The sequence below is a fragment of the Phyllobates terribilis genome, unplaced genomic scaffold, assembly GCF_046119375.1.
Source record: "Phyllobates terribilis strain yellow unplaced genomic scaffold, ASM4611937v1 Scaffold_1__5_contigs__length_1240528914, whole genome shotgun sequence".
Lineage (NCBI taxonomy): Eukaryota > Metazoa > Chordata > Amphibia > Anura > Dendrobatidae > Phyllobates > Phyllobates terribilis.
Window position 1 is genome coordinate 831634532 of NW_027362761.1, and position 22739 is coordinate 831657270.

Sequence of the window (22739 nt, forward strand, 5' to 3'; positions counted from 1 at the left end):
ATATTTCATACATTTAAGCCTTAATTACATGGATTGTGTATGTGGGTTTTTATCAAACATATCCAGTAGGAAAGAGTTCAGATTTAGTTTTTTTTGTTTTTTTTTTAGAGCAGATTTTTTTTTTCTAATTTCAGACAGTCTCATTAATACAACTAATAGAACTACTGTACATAATATGTTGCCGGATTGATTATGTACACGTTTTTGTGATAGGCATTGCAAAGCAAATTATAAAGTCTAAACGTTGGCTTCGTTGTACTTATTTCACCTCTACGTACAGTATTTGCCAATAGTATCATTAAGAAATTCATTACAACAAAACCATGGGATCACACTGGTGACATTTATTTCTTGTTAAATTACAATGAATGTACAGCATGATAACATTTGGCAGGAGTTTTTCATTAAGTTTACAGGTCTGCTTTAATTGTATTCTATATTTTCATAACAGTTTGATATGACATTGCAGCATTATTTATATTATTCTATATAGACCAAAAATATATATTCTATTTCCCCCACAAATAAAAAAAAGTCCCAAATGTTCTGTTTGGTAGCTATAAAAGGGATATTTAATTTAAAAAATTGCTAATTGGATAATTTCACAAAGGAACCTACATTCAGATTGTTGATGGTTTGGAGTTAAAAAAATTATTTAAGCTTTTTTGAAGAAAAGAGAACTGAGCATGTGTATAGTCTGATCAATGGTTTAAATCAGCACGGGGGAGCCATCACTTAACGCACCATATTGCTGTTAACTGTTTCTCTATTTGGCATAGGAATAATATTAATATTCTAGACATTCAATAACCTAAGGTTGCTGCTTAATGAATGTATTATTAATTGAGTTTTTAGAACAGATGTTCTTAGATTCAAGGTCTCAATTCAGATTTATATCAATATTCCTATATCCATAAAAGATTTTTTAAAACATACTTGTCTTCAGAATATTCTACCAATCCATCTAATTGGGTATATTTTGTTTGCTAAAAAATATATCCTTTTGTGTATCTAGCTCCAGAAAAAGACTGTATCTCCATAGTTACATGCTACGTAGAAATTAGTAGCTTCATCCTTCAGTCATGTTTAAAAGAGGATCTGACATTGAGTCAAAAGTGATCAGTTTTTACTCTTATTTTATTCTGACTGCTCCCCTGTGCATTCCACTTTTTTCTTTTTTTAAATCCACCATTCTGTTCAAGAGATATGGGTCTTCATATTTAGTGTTAATTTCTATGGTCTTTATGAAGGGGGCACGGCTCACAGGATTCTCGGGGGGTGGGACTTTTGGCTACTTTTCATAATTACTCTGTGAGCCACACCCCATTGAGAAAGACCATAAAAATAGCCCTAAATAAAAAAGGCCCGTATCTCAGGAACCATATGGCGGATTTATAAAAGGAAAAATTTGACATTTTCAAGGGAGCACTATGAATAAAATTTGAGCAAAAATTGTCCACTTTTGACTTGATGACAGTTCCTTTAATTTTTTCACTTACCCTACAGAAATTTCTGGATGATTGAGGATAAAACAGAACTACAGAATGACACTATAAACAGGGCATGTTTGTAGTCTGTCATAATGGAAACACCTAACTGCATGGGCGCTGCATAGATGAAACATTGGAATGTTTTTATTTTGATACACTTAAGCAATAAAAATGGCAGCAAAAGTACAATGTTCTCTTTAATATTTGTAGATAAAATATGTGGCAACATGCACACAATCCTCCATGCACACAATACTGTTCCTCCATGAATCCTGAAAAAGTAGCTTCATTGCAAAATGCACAAAATACATTTATTATACCCGAACTTCTGGATAAGACAGAGTCATCCACAAGGACACACATAACACACAGCAGGAATTTGTCAAACAAATCAGCACAAAATATGTTTATGTTCCCTGAAAAAAAACATTGTATTAAGCCATAAAGTCCAATAACAAAAAGAGTTTCTAAAAAAAAGAAGTCAGCACAAATGAACAAATATTTTTTTTTGCTAAAGTGGAGTTTATTCATATAATACCATCTGGGTATTGTATCATATGGCATTGCAGGACTCAGCAGAACTGTTCATCTGTGATAGCTTCTGCTTTAAAGTCTTTATATTCCTTTGATGCAACATTATTTCGTTTCCACTGACTTTATTCATATTTTTGCTGATTTATTTTACTTATTCCTTTAAAGTATTGTACTCTTCTGCGTGAGGAACTTTGACTTAACCAGAAGCTGAAGCCTTGATATATTAATCTGTTATAAATTCTTTGCACATTTCTTTTTTTAACTAATCCCCTTATGTGTCTGTATTATTTTTTACGTTACTATAAAGTGTATACTTCTGTAGTTACGGAGGTGCAGACGTGCATGTTTGTGGTTTCCAATACATAGGGACAAGAGAATATTCTACTTCTAGAGGCTACAGTTGTGCTTTATTTGTCTATGTATTGATCGGAGCCTACATGCTATACTGTAATATAATAACATAATATTAAATATTTACAACAAAAATTTAAAAAATTAAACATTTTCACCAGTAAAGAAAACTGTTCTAGAGACTTTAATTTCCCTTTGGAGGACAGCTTAGGTTGCCATACAACACTAAATTTGGATGAATCATTCATGGAGTACTTGGTAAGTATAATTTCATAAAAATAGAAGGATTGTTGTGCTTTCTTTTTTTGAACTATAGAACACAAATATACAGTAAACATATTCAGCCAAATCTAAAATGTGTACAAGTCTATACGGTTAAGCAACGTTATTGATGCATCAAAAATATTTCACGCACATACTTTAGAATATTAGCATTTCCAATCATGCATGCACACAAATGGACCTTTGTGCCAAGTTCATTGGTATAATGGAATCTGAGAGCTGCATGATATAGAGGCAAAGTGCCTGATTCCAGCAATATATCACTTACTGGACTGTTTGATGCAATTTTGATAGAATCCCTGTTTTCTCTGCTGTGCATATAGCAGTGGTCAGAATACTGAGCTGTGTATAACCCCATCCACACCGCTGATTGGTAGCTTCATTGTCAGTAACTGCCAATCAGTGGTGAGGGTGGGGTTACATAGATTAGCTTGACTAGTCTGCACGTGACACCCAGTCCTCTAGTAATAATTTCTGCTAATAAAACACAACACACAGCCTAATTAGTTACACATCCATGGAATCAGACTCTCTGCTCCTACATTATGCTGCTCTCTGGTTAAATAGCAAAATCCTGCTGACAGATTCCCTTTAATTAAACTGTATTGTAAGTGAAAGTCAGAATTGTCCAATATCAACGTAAACCATTAAAACACATATTGGGTTTGTAAAACAGTTTGGTGCATAGATCATGCTTACAGTCAGAAATACTAGATACTTAGAGACAGATCTCACAATATTGTGTTACAGAAGACAGTATCAACATACGAAACATACAAAAGTAGAAGAAATAGAAACAATACAAAACCACTGGAAAACAGGCAATATTACAAGTAGAAAGTCAGACATTAATAGACACTTAGGTGTTTTTATTTATTTTTCTTTTTTCATTATTTGAAGCCACAACATCCATAGCACAAAATAGCCACCCATTGTTGACCTCAAGAGTGGAATTGTCTAACCTGAAAGGTTATTAATACTTTTTTTTGCTGATGGAAGACTTCCATTTACAGTTGAAAAAAATAAAATAAAAATTGAGGACTCGGTACATTGGAATGTATAATGATCGGTTGAATATTCTATGTGTTTGACACTTGCTCACAATATTCATGCTTCGGGATCGTAATCTTGATAGTCCTCCTACACAAATCAGAACAACAGAGTTAGTGAAGTGCCAACAATAGACTTCTTGTGCCTGTAAAGAACCACTCTCAGCATGTAGCAACAAACAAAGCACAATCATATGTCTGCTTATTACAAAGCAATGTGTCATTTATGTATCAGATAGTACAGTTGGATATGAAGATGACTTTGACTCTCTGTTAGATACACTGTCCTGGCTAATATACGGAGTGGGACATCGAAACTAGGAATGATTGAATTTCCCAAAATTCGGCTGATATGCTCTAATCGACCATATTCAGTTCGGTTTGAATAAAATTTGTTCTTAATCCAAAGTACTCCGGTTGTATTGAAAATATGTCTATTTTGATCCAAGGTCTTTCTAGATTCCAAAGCACAATAAGTGGATGGGTAAGAAGGGGTTAAAATAAACACCCAAAACCTCATAATCACCAGTCTTAGATGCTCACCTGACTCCTTGTACCACTTTGACTGATGTTTAGCTTTCGGGTCCTCTGTGCAGGTCTTTGGTTTTTCCGGAGCTGAAGCCCACACATTCAAATGGGGAATGATGCCTATGATTGATGTCAATGATGTGCATCACTCATTCCTCCCACATGACTACAAGATTTCAATGTTAGAAGAGACAAAGACACACTCAGAGGACCGGCGAGCTGAACGGTGGCAAAGGCGGCATAAAGAGTCAGGTGAAGGACTAGGGCAGGTGTCTGTAATGTATGCGTGGTTTTATTAAACCCTTCCTGGTCCTCAAAAGAATCCAGCAAAATGGAGTCAGGCAGCCATTTTACTGGATTAATGTAAATTGAACCCCCACAATTTCAAATTTGCTTTGTTACAAATTATTATTATAATTATTGATTCACTCAGCCCTGATCAAAGGAGAGAATACAGTAAAGAAACCAACAAAAAAAACATTAACAAAACATTATTATAGCTACAGATTTGAAACTTCTTGAAATCTGCAAGGAAAAAATAAGAAATGTGCAGGAAATTTCAGAAATCTGATTCACTTTACTGGGATAGTAAAATGCTGCCTTTTTTGAAGCAAGAATGAAAAGAAAAACATGGCAAAAATGCAATGTGTGAATATACTCAAATTACTCTTGTTGCTGAAAGCAATCAGAGTTCGGATTTCACTTGTTCCGTTCTTCTGAAAAAACTAATCTTGCATAATTGGATGTGATAACTTATTTTTTTAGATAGTTTTGATAAATGAAGTCCAACACTCCCTGGTTATTCATTTTCATTCTAAGAATAAAAACAAAGATATAATAAAATCTGCAGGTCTACAATTAAAAATGCATTGTAGAATAAGCAACTAAAATGGTAAAAAAGGTACATTTTAAGCAAACATGTAGATTGAACATGTTCTCCAAAGCAATATTTTTATTCGAAATAAGACCTTGACTTTAACTGAAAAATTCTTATATCCTGATTTTGCAGTAAAAGGAAATGAAAAATGCAAGAAGACATTATTTTTATGATTTTTTTTATTTGTGTTGTTATGTTAGCAAAATGGCAATAAATTGTAGAGTTGTGAACAAAATGGGGTTTTAATAGCTCCAATGCGATTCCAAAATATTTGTCATTATGTTTAATTGATGTTTGCACATTCTTCCTGCATCTGTTGGATTTGTTTATTTTGATTTTGTTACATTTTTATTGTCAAAATGATTCGAGAGCCAACGTGTTCCTTTTATTATCATTGTGAGACAGTTACTAAGCAGGACCTGAGATGCTACAAACCCCCAACATATATTTGTTGGGGTGTTTTCTGCATTTATAATGTTTATTTTGCTATTTACTATGTTTAAACAAATCCCGTTTGCATTATGTGCTGACTTTTATTTATTACAGCCACATGCACATATCTCTATATCTGGTAATTAAATCCTGCTTTATCTGATGTCCTTTTCACTGGAGACAATAACAAACTAGAGATGAATATCATTTCCTTTTGTATCAGAGCTTCCAAGGCAGAAATCAGTATAACTATGGTTATGTGTTTGTATAAGGGTATTTGTAGTGTTTGCACAGTTTATCCTGTTACAAATGGGTTTTGTTTCACATTTTTGGCAGAGAAAAAAGATCAATAAAAAAAATATCACTACAACCCAAATACCATACTAAGGACCAGGGGGCACTGATTACGGGTGGAAGAAAGGCGATTCCGGCAACTAAACAGGAAAGGGTTCTTTACAGTCAGAGCAGTCAGACTGTGGAATGCCCTACCACAAGAGTTAGTAATGGCAGATACTATAACAGCTTTCAAAAAAGGGCTAGATGATTTCCTCAAAGTGTGCTGCTTACCTGGCACTCAAGTCTGGCTCATTGCTGATCGGGTTGACAGATTACTGGGAGGGGCTGGTGAGGTCATGCTGCACATTGGCACAAATGACAAAGGTAAGTGGAATGTCCTTAAACATGATTTCAGGGAATTAGGCTGCCAGCTTAAAGCAAGGACCTCCAATGTGGTATTCTCTGAAATACTGCCTGTACCATGTGCCACACCAAAGAGACAAGGGGAGATTAGGGAGATAAATAAGTGGCTTAGGAATTGGTGTAGGAAGGAGGGGTTTGGATTCCTGGAGAACTGGGCCGACTTCTCAGTTGGCTACAGGTTCTATGCAAGGGACGGGCTGCAACTCAATGGGGAGGGTGCAGCTGTGCTGGGGGAGAAAATGGTCAGACGGATGGAGGGGTGTTTAAACTAGGGATTGGGGGGGAGGGTATTCATTTTATAGGTGGGGAAGATAGTGCAGATAGTGACCTGGGCACAAATAAAGAAATTGGGGGTGGGGTTAGAACAGTCAATATAGTAAGAAGAAATAGAGATACAGAGAGATACATAAAATGCATGTACACTAATGCCAGAAGCCTCAGCAACAAAATGGAGGAATTAGAATTAATTTTGTTGGAAAATAATTATGACATGGTGGAGATATCTGAGCCATGTCTGGACGAGAGCCATCACTGGGCAGTTACTTTACAGGGATATAGTCTGTTCAGAAATGACTGTACAAACAAGCGAGGGGGGTGTGTTTATATGTAAAATCATCCTTAAAACCCATCTTGCGTGAAAATATATGTGAATCTAATGCAAATGTAGAGTCCCTGTGGGTGGAGATAAGGGGAGGGGGAAAAATAATAAATTACTGATAGGGGTTTGTTATAAGTCTCCTTATAAAGCAAATAGATGAAGCAGCAACTCAAGGAGAAGCTATTATTATGGGGGACTTCAACTACCCTGAAATACATTGGGGAACATAAACCTGTAGTTCCAGCAAAGGAAATAGGTTTTTGACAACTATGAGAGACAATTGCCTTTCACAACTGGTTCAGGATCCAACAAGAAGGGGGGCACTGCTAGACCTAATAATAACCTACAGGCCAGACCACATATCAAATATACGAGTTGGGGGTCACTTGGGTAATAGTGATCACAAAATAATAAGTTTTCATGTATCCTTTAATAAGATGTGTAGTAGAGGGGTTACAAGTACACTAAACTTCGTGAAGGCAAATTTCCAATGGTTGAGAGATGATCTTAGTGCAATAAACTGGGACAATACCCTGAGACATAAAACTACACAAAGCAAATGGGAGACATTTATTAGCATCCTGAATAGGACCTGTGCACAATATATACCCAATGGGAATAAACATGCTAGAAATAGGAGGAAACCACTATGGCTAAATAGTGCTGTAAGAGGCGCAATAAGTGACAAAAAGAAAGCATTAAGAGAAGTGAAGCCAGTAGGTAGTGATGAGGCATTAAATAACTACAGAAAATTAAATTAATTATGTAAAAATCAAATCAAGGCAGCAAAGATTGAGACAGAGAGACTCATTGCCAGAGAAAGTAAAAATAATCCCCAAATATTCTTTAACTACATAAATAGTAAGAAACTGAAAAATTATAGTGTTGGCTCCCTTAAAAATAGTCTGGCTGAAATGGTGGATGAGGATGAGGAAAAAGCCAATATGCAAATTATTTTTTTTCAACAGTATTTACACAAGAAAATCGCATGACAGAAAACATGATCAGTGATAACAAAACTTCTCCATTAAATGTCACTTGCTTAATCCAGCAAGTGACGGAGGCGTCTAAAAATCACTAAAGTTGACAAATTCCTGGGCCCGGATGGGATACACCCATGAGCACTGCAGGAATTAAGTAAAGTCATAGATAGACCATTATTTTTAATCTTTAAAGATTCCATAATAACAGGGTCTGTACCACAGCACTGGCGTATAGCAAATGTGATGCCAATATTCAAAAAGGGGACAAAAACCGAACTTGGAAATTATAGGCCAGTAAGCTTAACTTCTACTGTGGGTAAAATCCTGGAGGGTTTTCTAAGAGATGCTATACTAGAGTATCTGAAGAAGAATAACCTCATGACCCAATATCAACATGGGTTTACGAGGGACCGTTCCTGTCAAACTAATCTGATCAGCTTTTATGAGGAGGTAAGTTCCCGACTGGACCAAGGAAATGCAGTGGATGTTGTGTATATGGACTTTTCAAAAGCTTTTGATACGGTTCCACACAAAAGGCTGATACATAAAATGAGAACAATGGGGATAGGCGAAAATATATGTAAGTGGGTTAAGAACTGGCTCAGTAATAGGAAACAAAGGGTGGTTATTAATGGAACACACTCAGACTGGGTCTCAGTTAACAGTGGGGTACCACAGGGGTCAGTATTGGGTCTGCTTCTGTTTAACATATTTATCAATGACCTTGTAGGGGGCATACAGAGTAATATTTCAATATTTGCAGATGACACTAAACTCTGCAGGGTAATCAATACAGAGGAGGACAATTTTATATTACAGGAGGATCTATGTAAACTAGAAGCTTGGGCTGATAAATGGCAAATGAGCTTTAATTGGGATAAATGTAAGGTAATGCACTTGGGCAGAGGAAATAAAATGTAAAATTATATGCTTAATTGTAAAACACTGGGCAAAACTGTCACTGAAAAAGACCTGGATGTATTGGTGGACGACAAGCTCAGGTTTGGTGGCCAGAATCAGGCAGCTGCTGCAAAGGCAAATAAAATAATGGGATGCATTAAAAGAGGCATAGATGCACATGAGGAGAACATAATTTTACCTCTATACAAGTAATTAGTGCAACCACACTAAGCATACTGTGTACAGTTCTGGTCTCGGGTGTATAAGAAAGACATAGCTGAACTAGAGCGGGTGCAGAGAAGAGCACCCAAGGTTATTAGAGGACTGGGGGGTCTGCAATACCAAGACAGGTTATTACACTTGGGGTTATTTAGTTTGGAAAAATGAAGGCTTAGGGGTGATCTTATTACTATGTACAAGTATATGAGGGGACAGTACAAAGACCTTTCTACTGATCTTTTTTCTCTGAGGCCTGAGACGGGGACAAGGGGGCATCTTCTACGTCTGAAGGAAAGAAGGTTTAATCATAATCAAAGACGCGGATTCTTCACTGTAAGAGCAGTGAGACTATGGAACTCTCTGCCGCATGATGTTGTAATGAGTGCTTCACTACTAAAATTTAAGAAGGGCCTGGATGCCTTTCTTGAAAAGTATAATATTACAGATTATATATACTAGATTCCTTGATAGGGCGTTGATCCAGGGAACTAGTCTGATTGCCGTATGTGGAGTCAGGAAGGAATTTTTTTCCCCAATGTGGAGCTTAGTGTTTGCCACATGGGTTATTTTTTGCCTTCCTCTGGATCAACATGTTAGGCTATAGGTTGAACTAGATGGACTTAGTCTTCCTTCAACCTTAAAAACTATGTTACTATGTTACACAACATTGGGGGTTACAGATAATTTAGTGACAAAAAATAGAGAAGAATTTTTGGAAAAGGTTGAACTTGATGGACATAGGTCTTTTTTCAATCTATGTAACTATGTAACCTCTAACTCTTCAGTGCCCCTTCTTGGTGGTCTCTACTAGTGTTGAGCGAATTTGTTTGGCTTTTCAAATTCGGGTTCGTGTTCGGTGTTCCGGCTTGTTCGGGCCAAAAAAATCGGCTCCGCCCACAAACATCCCTGATTTGCCACACTGTCACGCAGATAACATCCAATTTTTTGGTGCGAACAAGCCAGAACCCCGAACACGAACATGAATTTGAAGTACCCAACAAATTCGCTCAACACTAGTCTCTACCAGGACAGGGGGTGATGAAATCATTTCTATTCAATTACCTGATTGGTAGCAGGGTTAGTCATGGTCATTAGTCACCTAACACTGCAGCCAGTCAGTGGTTCCAGTGGTCAAATAACTGAATGGATGGGATGTAATCACTTTCAGTCCTCATTAGAGATCACCGATGGTGTTGCATCGCCAGGGGATTAGAGTGGTAAGAAGCACATTGTATTATTACATAATGATCCATTCCCCCTGTTAAGTATGGAAAAAGTCCTGGAATGATTTTTATCATCAAGTACAAAACACATTTGTTTTCATTTTTCCATCTTTTTTTCCACTTTAGAATAGCAAATTCTGCATAACCTTTTGTTAAATATATTGAAATTTACAAATCAATACTCTTTTCATAATACAGCATTGTATACATTTCTTTATTACAGTGGTTGACATATGCAATTATATGACACAATTTGCATATTTTAGAATTTTATGAGCCAAATTCACCAAGACCAGTGTTGTTCATGCCAGTCTTGATGAGGAGATATGCTGCAGTCAGATGCTCCAGATTCATAAAGAGACGTATGACTCTTCATTAATCACGGACCTTTGGATGAGCAGCATTCATCTCTGTGTGCGCCTCATCACAAATCTTACTCCAGCGCTTGCTGGAGTAAGATTTGTAGTGTAGAAAACACAGTCATCACACCCCTATCTCACCTTTGATGAATTGGGCCCTATGGTTGGCATATACAGAGTGAAAATAGGAAGCTCTGCATAGAGCCGTAGCTCCCACAAAGTAGTATAATAAAGGGAGCTTGCCAACTGATTCATGCTGCCCAAACCACAGCCTGCATGAATCAGAGCCTGGATGCATGATTGCAACCAGGTATATTTTTTTGTAAAATGCTCCAGTCGGCTTTTCCCAGCACAGCCGCATGTGGTTGACAGGTCTCTCGCTTTGAAACTTCAAACTGCATTGTCTCTTAAATGCTGGAGCTTTTCCGAGTAAAACATACCTGCTTGCAGTCATGCAGCCAGGCTCTGGTCCATGCTGCCCGTGGTTTCAGAAGCATGAATCAGCGTTCCCTTTAATGCTCTTCAGTCAAGCAAAATGGGTAGTAAATAAAATCTAAAAATCCTTGCGGCTTATTAGTATGTTCAGACTTTGGTAAAGATTTAATAGGGAATAGGGGTATGTACACAGAAAGGACGATCAGACATTTCAGTCATATCCTGAATAAATCTCAAAGTGTTTCAGTTTATCTGTGCTTGATGTACAGCCAAATCAGTAGTTCTAAAGAAAAGCAACATCAAACATCCCATATGTCACACCATTTAGTCTTCCTTACTTGTCGCTTACTGTGCTGTGCATATATTTCCATGGTAACATCTACAGATACAATATATAGTAACATTTATCCTGATAGATTTATTGCAGATCACCTCTGATAATTCACAAAGCAGGAATATGAATATGCTGTATAAAACAAACACTCTTTTTTAATAACGTGGGATGCTACACACGATGAAACAAAGAGTTAACACGAGATGAAAAATGAAGTGGATGAAAGGATTACATGGTTCCCACACATACAGTGCTTTCTGCTGAGCACTATGTCGGGTTTTCTGTCACAACCCTCAAAAAATAAGATTTCGATTAAGCAGCCGGAGTCACTGTGGACACTGTCTGGCCTCCATCCTTTTAATAACTAACAAATAAAGTAGCACTCTGTAGAGCTATAGTAAGCAAACATGAAATATATGAAATTTGAATTGCATTACTGCTCTAGAAAATAGGAAAATCTGAGAATACTTAGCGCATAAATTGGCCAATTCATATGTACCCGGCAACCACGATAAGGCGATTCACTCTGCTGGAACCTATCCTAATGTGATTCCTCTCATGGGCTGATTCACTACTAAGGGTCCCAAATCTGTAGAAATTATCAGAGGTCTTCATGAGTAGTTGATTTTTACATGGACAGGACCAAAACCATTCAATTTGCCCAATAAAAAACTGATGGGCTCTTTGTGGGTTTTCAGTTAAGAAGGATAGACTATCTGGTGAAGATCAATAATATAATCTATTGATAATTCTGCAGAATTTAGAACAGATCAAATCGCATCAACTACCAATCCAGGAATGGTGTTTATTGGGGCGTGTATCCCAGTGAATCCCACATTTGTATTTAGAAAGTAAAGAACATCAGACTAACTTGTTTACTAGCGTTCTAACACTGAAGAAGTGATATATATAACGTTTTTTCTTTTTGTTTAGTTCCTTATTTGGTTCAGAAAATCCATTACAGTTAAACTACTTATATCGGGAAATGTGAAGGTAACCATTCATATTACTGCTTTAATTCTCCAAAATGCTATTTTGGCCTAATAGCATTATGTATTTGTTTTATCCCTACATGGAATTAGATAATTGTGTATACAGCCAGTTGTATCTTTCGATAGATTTAATATATTATTTTAAGATCTAAATAAAAATATAAAGCAGTTACCTGAGGGGGCATTTCATATGTTTCATCTGGGTTCATATTGTTGGTGTGCTCTAAAATCCCCTCTTGGCCAAATCCTTCTTCATTCTGAAATAGAAAATAAATTAATGATATATAGAACAATATAAAGATAGAAAAACCTACATTGTGCTGACAATGATATGAAGCATTAAAAACTGGAAAATATAATACCTTAAATAAAGTATTTTAAAGTTGTGAGACATAAACATGGGAAATCTTTGATGTATTTTAAGTTTTAACATAGCAGTCAACCAGTCTGGACTAAACACATCAAGAGCTCACTAGCTATATTTTTCTCGATTGATTTGCTGGTAAACGTTAATTTCTATATTTATAATGCTGCTTAAATATAGGTTTCAAATAGGGCACTTTGCCCTCTGACAAAGACATGAGCAGTCTATAATTTTAATGGTAGGTTAAATTTTAAATTGAGAGATAGAGTATCCAAAAAAATCAAGAAAATCACATTGTATAAATTAGATAAATTTATTTGCATTTTGCAGTGAGAAATAAGTGTTTGATCCCCTACAAACCATTATGAGTTCTGGCTCCTACAGACCAGTTAGACGCTCCTAATCAACTCGTTACCTGCATTAAAGACAGTTGTCTTACATAGTCACCTGTATAAAAGACTCCTGTCCACAGACTCAATTAATCATTCAGACTCTAAGCTCTACAACATGGGCAAGACCAAAGAGCTTTCTAAGAATGTCAGAGACAAGATCATAGACCTGCACAAAGCTAGAATACTCTACAAAACCATAAGTAAGATGCTGGGTGAGAAGGATACAACTGTTGGTGCAATAGTAAAAAAATGGAAGAAATATAATTTGACTGTCAATCGACATCAATCTGGGGCACCATGCAAAATCTCACCTCATGGGGTATCCTTGATAATGAGGAAAGTGAGAGATCAGCCTAAAACTACACGGGGGGAACTTGTTAATGATCTCAAGGTAGCTGGGACCACAGTCACCAAGAAAACCATTGGTAACACATTACTCCTTAAAGGTTTAAAATCCTGCAGTGCCCGCAAGGTCCCCATGCTCAAGAAGGCACATGTGCAGGCCCGTCTGAAGTTTGCCAATGAACACCTGGATGATTCTGTGAGTTACTGGGAGAAGGTGCTGTGGTCAGATGAGACAAAAATTTAGCTATTTGGCATTAACTCAACTCGCCGTGTTTGGAGGAAGAGAAATGCTGCCTATGACCCCACTGTCAAGCATGGAGGTAGAAACATTATGTTTTGGGGGTGTTTCTCTGCTAAGGGCACAGGACTACTTCACTGCATCAATGGGAGAATGGATGGACCCATGTACCGTAAAATCCTGAGTGACAGCCTCCTTCCCTCCGCCAGGACATTAAAAATGGGTTATGGCTGGGTCTTCCAGCAAGACAATGACCCAAAACATACAGCCAAGGCAACAAAGGAGTGGCTCAAAAAGAAGCACAGTAAGGTCATGGAGTGGCCTAGCCAGTCTCCAGACCTGAATCCCATAGAAAATTTATGGAGGGAGTTGCCAAGAGACAGCCTCAAAATCTGAATGATTTAGAGATGATCTGCAAAGAGGAGTGGACCAAAATTCCTCCTGACAAGTGCTCAACCCTCATCATCAACTACAAAAAATGTCTGACTGCTGTGCTTGCCAACAAGGGTTTTGCCATCAAGTATTAAGTGTTGTTTGCCAGAGGGATCAAATACTTATTTCTCATTGGAAAATGCAAATAAATTTATCTAATTTATACAATGTGATTTTCTTCATTTTTTTGGATATTCTATCTCTCAATGTTAAAATTAACCTATCCTTAAAATTATAGACTGTTCATGTCTTTGTTAGTGGGCAAACTTACAAAAACAGCAAGGGATCAAATAATTATTTCCTTCACTGTATCAATTGGTCTATTAATACAGTATATCTGATCTGTAAACTAGCTTCACAACAAAGTGATACAACGTTTCCAAATGAATCTGCATAAAATATTCATCACATCTGACAAACTTCCATGAAGCCAGTAATGTATCATAATGTTCTAAGCAATGGTGCTAACATTTCTGTGTCATATTTCCGCAAGTCTCTTACCATGGCAGATTATCCTTAAACGTTGATTTTGTTTGTTTCTCGTGTCAAGCAGTGTACAAATGAATGAGAGAATGATTTGTGTGATTTAGCCATATTCAAGTTAGAGGATTATCTGTGGGGAGGAGTTTTGATCTTCCAATTTCACATGGACTCTGGTGTCTAAAAGGACTCAAATGCTCTTTTGACACATAAGACACTAGTAAATAAAGGCCACATCTCAACTTGTAATTCTTTTGTGCTGAGATTGTGCTGTGTCCAGGGCTTCACAGTAAAAAATCTAATTTTTCTGTTAATACCATGCTACAGTTAGGTCCATATATATTTGGACAGAGACAACATTTTTCTAATTTTGGTTCTAGACATTACCACAATGAATTTTAAACAAAACAATTCAGATGCAGTTGAAGTTCAGACTTTCAGCTTTCATTTGAGGGTATCCACATTAAAATTGGGTGAAGGGTTTAGGAGTTTCAGCTCCTTAACATGTGCCACCCTGTTTTTAAAGGGACCAAAAGTAATTGGACAGATTAAATAATTGTAAATAAAATGTTCATTTCTAGTGCTTGGTTGAAAACCCTTTGTTGGCAATGACTGCCTGAAGTCTTGAACTCATGGACATCACCAGACGCTGTGTTTCCTCCTTTTTGATGCTCTGCCAGGCCTTCACTGCGGTGGTTTTCAGTTGCTGTTTGTTTGTGGGCCTTTCTGTCTGAAGTTTAGTCTTTAACAAGTGAAATGCATGCTTAATTGGGTTGAGATCAGGTGACTGACTTGGCCATTCAAGAATATTCCACTTCTTTGCTTTAATAAACTCCTGGGTTGCTTTGGCTTTATGTTTTGGGTCATTGTCCATCTGTAGTATGAAACGACAACCAATCAGTTTGGCTGCATTTGGCTGGATCTGAGCACACAGTATGGCTCTGAATACATCAGAATTCATTTGGCTGCTTCTATCCTGTGTCACATCATCAATAAACACTAGTGACCCAGTACCACTGGCAGCCATGCATGCCCAAGCCATCACACTGCCTCCGCCGTGTTTTACAGATGATGTGGTATGCTTTGGATCATGAGCTGTACCACGCCTTCTCCATACTTTTTTCTTTCCATCATTCTGGTAGAGGTTGATCTAGGTTTCATCTGTCCAAAGAATGTTCTTCCAGTACTGTGCTGTTTTTTTTAGATGTTTTTTAGAAAAGTCCAGTCTAGCCTTTTTATTCTTGATGCTTATGAGTGGCTTGCACCGTGCAGTGAACCCTCTGTATTTACTTTCGTGCAGTTTTCTCTTTATGGTAGATTTGGATATTGATACGCCTACCTCCTGGAGAGTGTTGTTCACTTGGTTGGCTGTTGTGAAGGGGTTTCTCTTCACCATGGAGATTATTCTGTGAACATCCACCACTGTTGTCTTCCGTGGGCGCCCAGGTCTTTTTGCATTGATGAGTTCACCAGTGCTTTTTTTCTTTCTCAGGATGTACCAAACTGTAGATTTTGCCACTCCTAATATTGTAGCAATTTCTCGGATGGGTTTTTTTGTTTTTGCAGCTTAAGGATGGCTTGTTTCACCTGCATGGAGAGCTCCTTTGACCGCATGTTTACTTCATAGCAAAACCTTCCAAATGCAAGCACCACACCTCAAATCAACTCCAGGCCTTTTATCTGCTTAATTAAGAACGACATAATGAAGGGATTGCCCACACCTGTCCATGAAATAGCCTTGGAGTCAATTGTCCAATTACTTTTGGTCCCTTTAAAAACAGGGTGGCACATGTTAAGGAGCTGAAACTCCTAAACCCTTCATCCAATTTTAATGTGGATACCCTCAAATGAAAGCTGAAAGTCTGAACTTCAACTGCATCTGAATTGTTTTGTTTAAAATTCATTGTGGTAATGTCTAGAACCAAAATTAGAAAAATGTTGTCTCTGTACAAATATATATGGACCTAACTGTATATAAATAAGGCCACATCTCAGCTTGTAAATCTTTTGTGCTGAGATTGTGCCCTATCCAGGGCTCCACAGTAAAAAATCTATTTTTTTCTGTTAATACCATGCTATATAAAGCAGGCCACATGTCAGCTTGCAATTCTTTTAGGCTGAGATTGTGCCCTATCCAGGGCTCCACAGTAAAAAATCTATTTTTTTCTGTTAATACTGTGCTACGTAAACAAGGCCTCATCTCAGCTTGTAATTCTTTTGCACTAAGATTGTGCTGTATCCAGGGCTTAACAGTAAAAAATCTAATTTTTCTGTTACTACCATGCTATATAAACAAGGCCACATCTCAGCTTATAATTATTTTGCGAGATTGTGCTGTATCCAGGGCTCCAACAATAAAAAAATCAAATTTTTTGTTGCTAATAGCGTGCTCCAACGAAACTATCTGAGCAACATGAGTTGGAAAAAGTAAGGTTGTGGTGGAAGGGGGATAGGCTTGGTGTTCAAGGTGTACATGGGGTAGGTGATAATGTTAGTCAAACCTCTAGTGAAGCAACACCATCACATTCTATCCAAAGACAATTGACAACTTCTGTTACTGGATGGGCTACTCCACTCCCTTTCTTTGGCAGCTACAAAGCAGTACTCTTTTAGATGATGGCCAGAAAGAGCATGTTCTCCAGTGGATGTCAAGCACTGCATCAAATGGCCTCTCCTATTCTTCCTCCACATCAACATCACTCACAGTACAGTCTTCAGAGGTGGCACCCCAATTACCCTTTTTTCCCCCAGTGTCACAACTTTCCAACTGCCCAACTGACTGTAGGGAACCGAATATTGGCGAGACTGCAGAGCTGTTGTTTACACATTCTATGCCATGGGCATCAGAGGTTTGCTCCAAAGATTCACAGATTCAAGAGGAGGAAAGCATCTGCACCGATGGTAAAAATTTCTTTCTGTTAACTCCGGGGCAGGACAAAGAAGTGACCAAGCAGAATCCTGCCCTCATCACCAGTTGTTAACCCCTGGTGGTGGAGATGATCCTGATGAGACTCAGATACCTGAGGTGCATGTGGACTGCATTGTGCTGTAAGGGCAAGAAGAGTAGGAGGGTGACTCTCAGGGTGAGGAGTGGGAGAACAGAGAGGATGATGATGAGGTTGTAGACCCCACTTGGTGTGAACCCAGAGGCACGCAGCTGAGTGGCTCAGCAGAGGAGGTGGAGGAGGAAGATGAGGAGGTTACATTGTGGCCTGCTGCACAGACACGGAGTGATGCAACCACAACGAGCGCTGCATCCTCAGCCACAACTGTGGCTGTGGCCAGCAGCGGTCGCGGGTCTGCACCTCGCAGGGCGTCAAGGGTTGCCTAGCCTGGGCCTTTTTTGAGACCACAAAGGATGACCCAACTCACTTTATCTGACAACTTTGCAAAAAACGACTACTACATGCATGAAGCGGCATATGCGTGATCAATATTCCTTGGTTTGGGAATCTCACTGCGATAAAATGCAGACCAGCGGGCCTCACCAACCATCGGCCGCCCCATCAACTGCATCTGCTGCTTCTTCCTCTTCCGTCACCGTGCGTGTTCTCACACAGGTCTCCGACCACAGAACCTCCAGTCAGGGTGAGTGAGAGCCCATCAACTTTAACAGAAGTGGACATGCCTGCTGTTTTAGTTTCACTGAGCACAACACATATTTCTCAATCCACCGTAATATGTCTGCCTGCACCTCACTCACAGTCCAGCAGTTTGTCGTGTTCACCCTACTGCACCCTCTCTCAGCACAGCAACCAGCCCTCGGTCCTGCAGTTATGGTCACATAAAGGATTGTTTCATCCTACACATGCCAAAGCTAAGAGGTTGAACGCCACCATCTCCAATCTGTTGGCCACGGAAATGCTGCCTTTCCGCCTGGTGGATACAGATGGTTTTCGAAAACTGATGGCTGTCACAGTCCCCCAGTACCAGTTGCCCAATTGGCATTACTTCTCTAAGAAAGCTGTGCCTGTGCTACACCAGCAAGTCGCAGACAACATCACCCGTTCCTTGAAAAAATCTATGTCTGCCAGGGTGCATTTCACCACAGACATGTGGACGAGTAAGCATGGCCAAGGGAGTTACATCTCGCTGACTGGGCACTGGGTGACTCTGGTGGCTGTGGGGGCAGGCGGGGAAGGGTTGCTCCACAAGGCTTGCAGGACAACCTCTGTATCTAACAGTTACTCCACTGCTTCTGCCTCCTCCACCTCCTCTAGGGCCTCTACCTGTGCCCTCAACTTCTGCTTTAATGAGACATGCTTTACAACAGTGTAGAGAGAATCCCACCTCCTCCGTACTGTGCAACCAGTGTACGATAACGGTGTGAACCTGGTGGCCGGTCTATGCCGGCGCAACCTCACACACGTGCCTTGCATGCCTCACATCCTCAACCTACACTGTGTTCAGAATTATTAGGCAAATGAGTATTTTGATCACATGATACTTTTTATACATGTTGTCCTACTCCAAGCTGCATAGGCTTGAGAGCCAACTACCAATTAAGTAAATCTGGTGATGTGCATCTCTGTAATGAGGAGGGGTGTGAACGATAATGACTAATGACATCAACACCCTATATAAGGTGTGCTTAATTATTAGGCAACTTCCTTTCCTTTGGCACAATGGGTCAGAAGAGAGTTTTGACGGGCTCTGAAAAGTCCAAAATTGTGAGATGTCTTGCAGAGGGATGTAGCAGTCTTGAAATTTCCAAACTTTTGAAGCGTGATCACCGAACAATCAAGAGTTTCATGGAAAATAGCCAACAAGGTCGCAAGAAGCGTGTTGGCCAAAAAAGGCACAAAATAACTGCCCATGAATTGAGGAAAATCAAGCGTGAAGCTGCCAAGATGCCATTCGCCACCAGTTTTGCCATATTTCAGAGCTGCAACGTTACTGGAGTATCAAAAAGCACAAGGTGTGCAATACTCAGGGACATGGCCAAGGTAAGGAAGGCTGAAAAACTACCACCTTTGAACAAGAAACATAAGATAAAACTTCAAGAATGGTTCAAGAAATATCTTAAGACTGATTTTTCAAAGGTTTTATGGACTGATGAAATGAGAGTGACTCGTGATGGGCCAGAGGCTGGATCAGTAAAGGGCAGAGAGCTCCACTCCGCTCCGACTCAGAAGCCAGCAAGGTGGAGGTGGGGTACTGGTATGAGCTGGTATCATCAAAGATGAACTTGTGGGACCTTTTCGGGTTGAGAATGGAGTGAAGCTCAACTCCCAGACCTACTGCCAGTTTCTGGAAGACAACTTCTTCAAGCAGTGATACAGGAAGAAGTCAGTATCGTTCAAGAAAAACATGATTTTCATGCAGGACAATGCGCCATCACATGCATCCAACTACTCCACAGCATGGCTGGCCAGTAAAGGTCTAAATGAAGAAAAAATAATGACATGGGCCCCTTGTTTACCTGATCTGAACCCCATAGAGAACCTATGGTCCATCATAAAATGTGAGATCTACAGGGAGGGAAAACAGTACACCTCTCGGAACAGTGTCTGGGAGGCTGTGGTGGCTGCTGCACGCAATGTTGATCGAAAACAGATCAAGCAACTGACAGAATCTATGGATGGAAGGCTGTTGAGTGTCATCATAAAGAAAGGTGGCTATATTGATCACTAATTATTTTGGTTTTTGTTTTTGCATGTCAGAAATGTTTATTTCTAAATTTTGTGCACTGATATTGGTTTACCTGGTGAAAATAAACAAGTGAGATGGGATTATATTTGTTTATTATTAAGTTGCCTAATAATTCTGCACAGTAATAGTTACCTGCACAAACAGATATCCTCCTAAGATAGCCAAATCTAAAAAAAACCCACTCCAACTTCCAAAAATATTAAGCTTGGATATTTATTAGTCTTTTGGGTTGATTGAGAACATAGTTGTTGATCAATAATAAAAATAATCCTCTAAAATAGAACTTGCCTAATAATTCTGCACACAGTGTAGTGGTACAGCAAATTTTCCGCCACTATTCTGGCCTGGATGCGCTGCTACAGAAAGCTCGGTCACTGTGTGTTCACTTCTGATGTTTGCACCCCTTAGGTCAATACAAAGGTCTTTGGCCGTACCGGTTAACCGGTTGATATGTGATGTGCCGACATGGTGGAATTCCACTCTACAGCGACTGTGTCAGCAGCAACGAGCCCTGACACAGTATCTCATGTTGTATAGCCTGGGCCAATGCAGTTGTTAGAACCTTGCTCTTAGGTTTTTTCCTTTGCTGGTCACATGACCTTGTTGGCCTATTTAATCCTGCTCCGCCCTTCTGGCTTTGCTGGACTTCATTGTATAACTACTTTCTAGCTAGCCTGTGCTCTGTATCTAACTCTGTTAGTTTGCTTGGTCTACGGACCTCTATGTTCTATTTATTTTGTTTGTTCGTCTGTCTGCTACTATTTCTGTTAGGAGGTGTCCCATTTTCCTCCCAGTCCTTGGTACTTGTAGGGATTCCTTCCCCACATCTATAGGTCTCCGTACAGACTAGCTTAGGACTTTAGCAGGTCTGATCGCAGGATCAGGTTCCCTGTTACATCGTAGGGATTCAGCTGAGTTCTATCGTAGGGACAGATCTCCTCTCTTTCCTTAGCTCTGGTAGCAGAACATAACAGCAGTACGGACATGGTGAAAATCACATTTGCGGAGTGGACACAGATTAAGGACCTCTGCACCCTTCTGCACAGTTTCGAAATGGCTACTAAGATGGTTGGCGCTGACGATGCCGTTATCAACATCACTATTCCGGTCATTTACATGCTGGAGCACACTTTGAATAGTCTGCAGGAGGAGGTGGTGGTCCCAGAGGAAGATGGTGAATCACAGGAGGATGCCGAAGGGATAACAATGTCTTTATGTTCCAGACTGTTGTCACACAGGCGGGTGCCAGGGGAGGGTGGATTACAGTGATCGAGGGTGGCTCATGGTACCAGACAAACTGTTACTGAAGGTGCAGGAGCCGACTAACAAATTGAGGAGGCAGAGATGATGGGCAAGAAACAGTCAGGAGATGAAGAGGATAATGAACCCCTCTCTGTTGTCCATGGTTGGCGGGAGGGGATGGAGGATGCAAGCATCAGTGTTACACAGCCACCAACAGACCATGGGCTTGGACCTCATGGAAGAGCCTGACACATGAGCACCTTCTTGCTGCTCTATCTGCAATATGATCCCTATATTGTTAGGATTCAAAATAGTGCTAACTACTGGATTGCCACTCTGTTAGATCCACGGTACAAGAGTAAATTTTGCCAGATGCTTCCCGCCCTGGAAAGGGACCCGGACATGCTGGAGTATCGAAACACACTTTTAGACAACCTCAAGAGAGGTTTTCCCCAAGACAACAGTGAGACACACAGTGTGCATTGCAGCTCTAGACTTCCAACCCCAGGAACATCAATTCGTCAATGCAAACACATTAGCAGCAGCAGTTTAAGTGTCAGAAGCAATTTCTGTGAGTCATTTCACACATTTTTTAGGCATTGGAGGTTTTATCATGCCTAACAGCCAGCGTTTTCTCAGAACGTGTCTTCAGCGCTGCTTGTGGTGTCCTGCATCCGGCTGTCCCCTGAAAGTGTAGATCGCCTAACTTTCATTAAGATGAACAAGTCATGGATCTCAAATGACTTTTGCACCCCAATCGCAAACTTTGCTGACTCGGCGATGGTGTAGTTTTAAGTGTGCTGCATTGATCTTGTGTTATTGCAGCCTGTGACATCTTTGACCTGGCTTCTGTGCCTTCTGTTGCTGCTGCTGATGTTACCAATAACTTTTTGAAATGTGGAGACTCCTGATTGGGTCTAAATCTGGTGGTTTGGCTGCAGTGGAAGATGTGTCAGTCCCCATTATACTATTTCAACTCTGGTGAAATTGATGCCACTGTGGTTGTGCTTGCCCCTTATTTTTTGAAATGTGGAGACTCCTCGTTGGGTCTCCATCTGGTGTGTTTCTTGTAGTGGAAGGTGTGTCAGTCCCCATTATACTCTTTTGGTCTGCCCCTAATTTTTTGAAATGTGGAGACTACTGGTTGGGTCTCCATCTGGTGTGTTTCTTGTAGTGGAAAGTGTGTTGGTCCCCATTATACTACTTCTACTCTTGTGAAATTGATGCTACTTTGGTGGTGTCTGCCCCTATTTTTTTGAAATGTGGAGACTCCTGGTTGGGTCTGCATATGGTGTATTTCTTGTAGTGG

At 39.5% G+C, this 22739-nt stretch overlaps 1 protein-coding gene across 1 annotated transcript in view; it reads right to left on the minus strand.

Moving 5' to 3' along the window:
- Positions 1–324: 324 nt before the first annotated feature.
- Positions 325–22739, minus strand: part of SNCA (synuclein alpha) — a 175299-nt gene continuing 152884 nt past the window's right edge. Inside the window, exons 5-6 of the mRNA XM_073638105.1 lie at positions 12459–12542; positions 325–3797 (exon numbers count right to left, since the gene is read on the minus strand). Coding sequence (XP_073494206.1) covers positions 3765–3797; positions 12459–12542 — 117 coding nt within the window. The 3' untranslated portion in view covers positions 325–3764. The remainder of the gene's footprint in view (positions 3798–12458; positions 12543–22739) is intronic.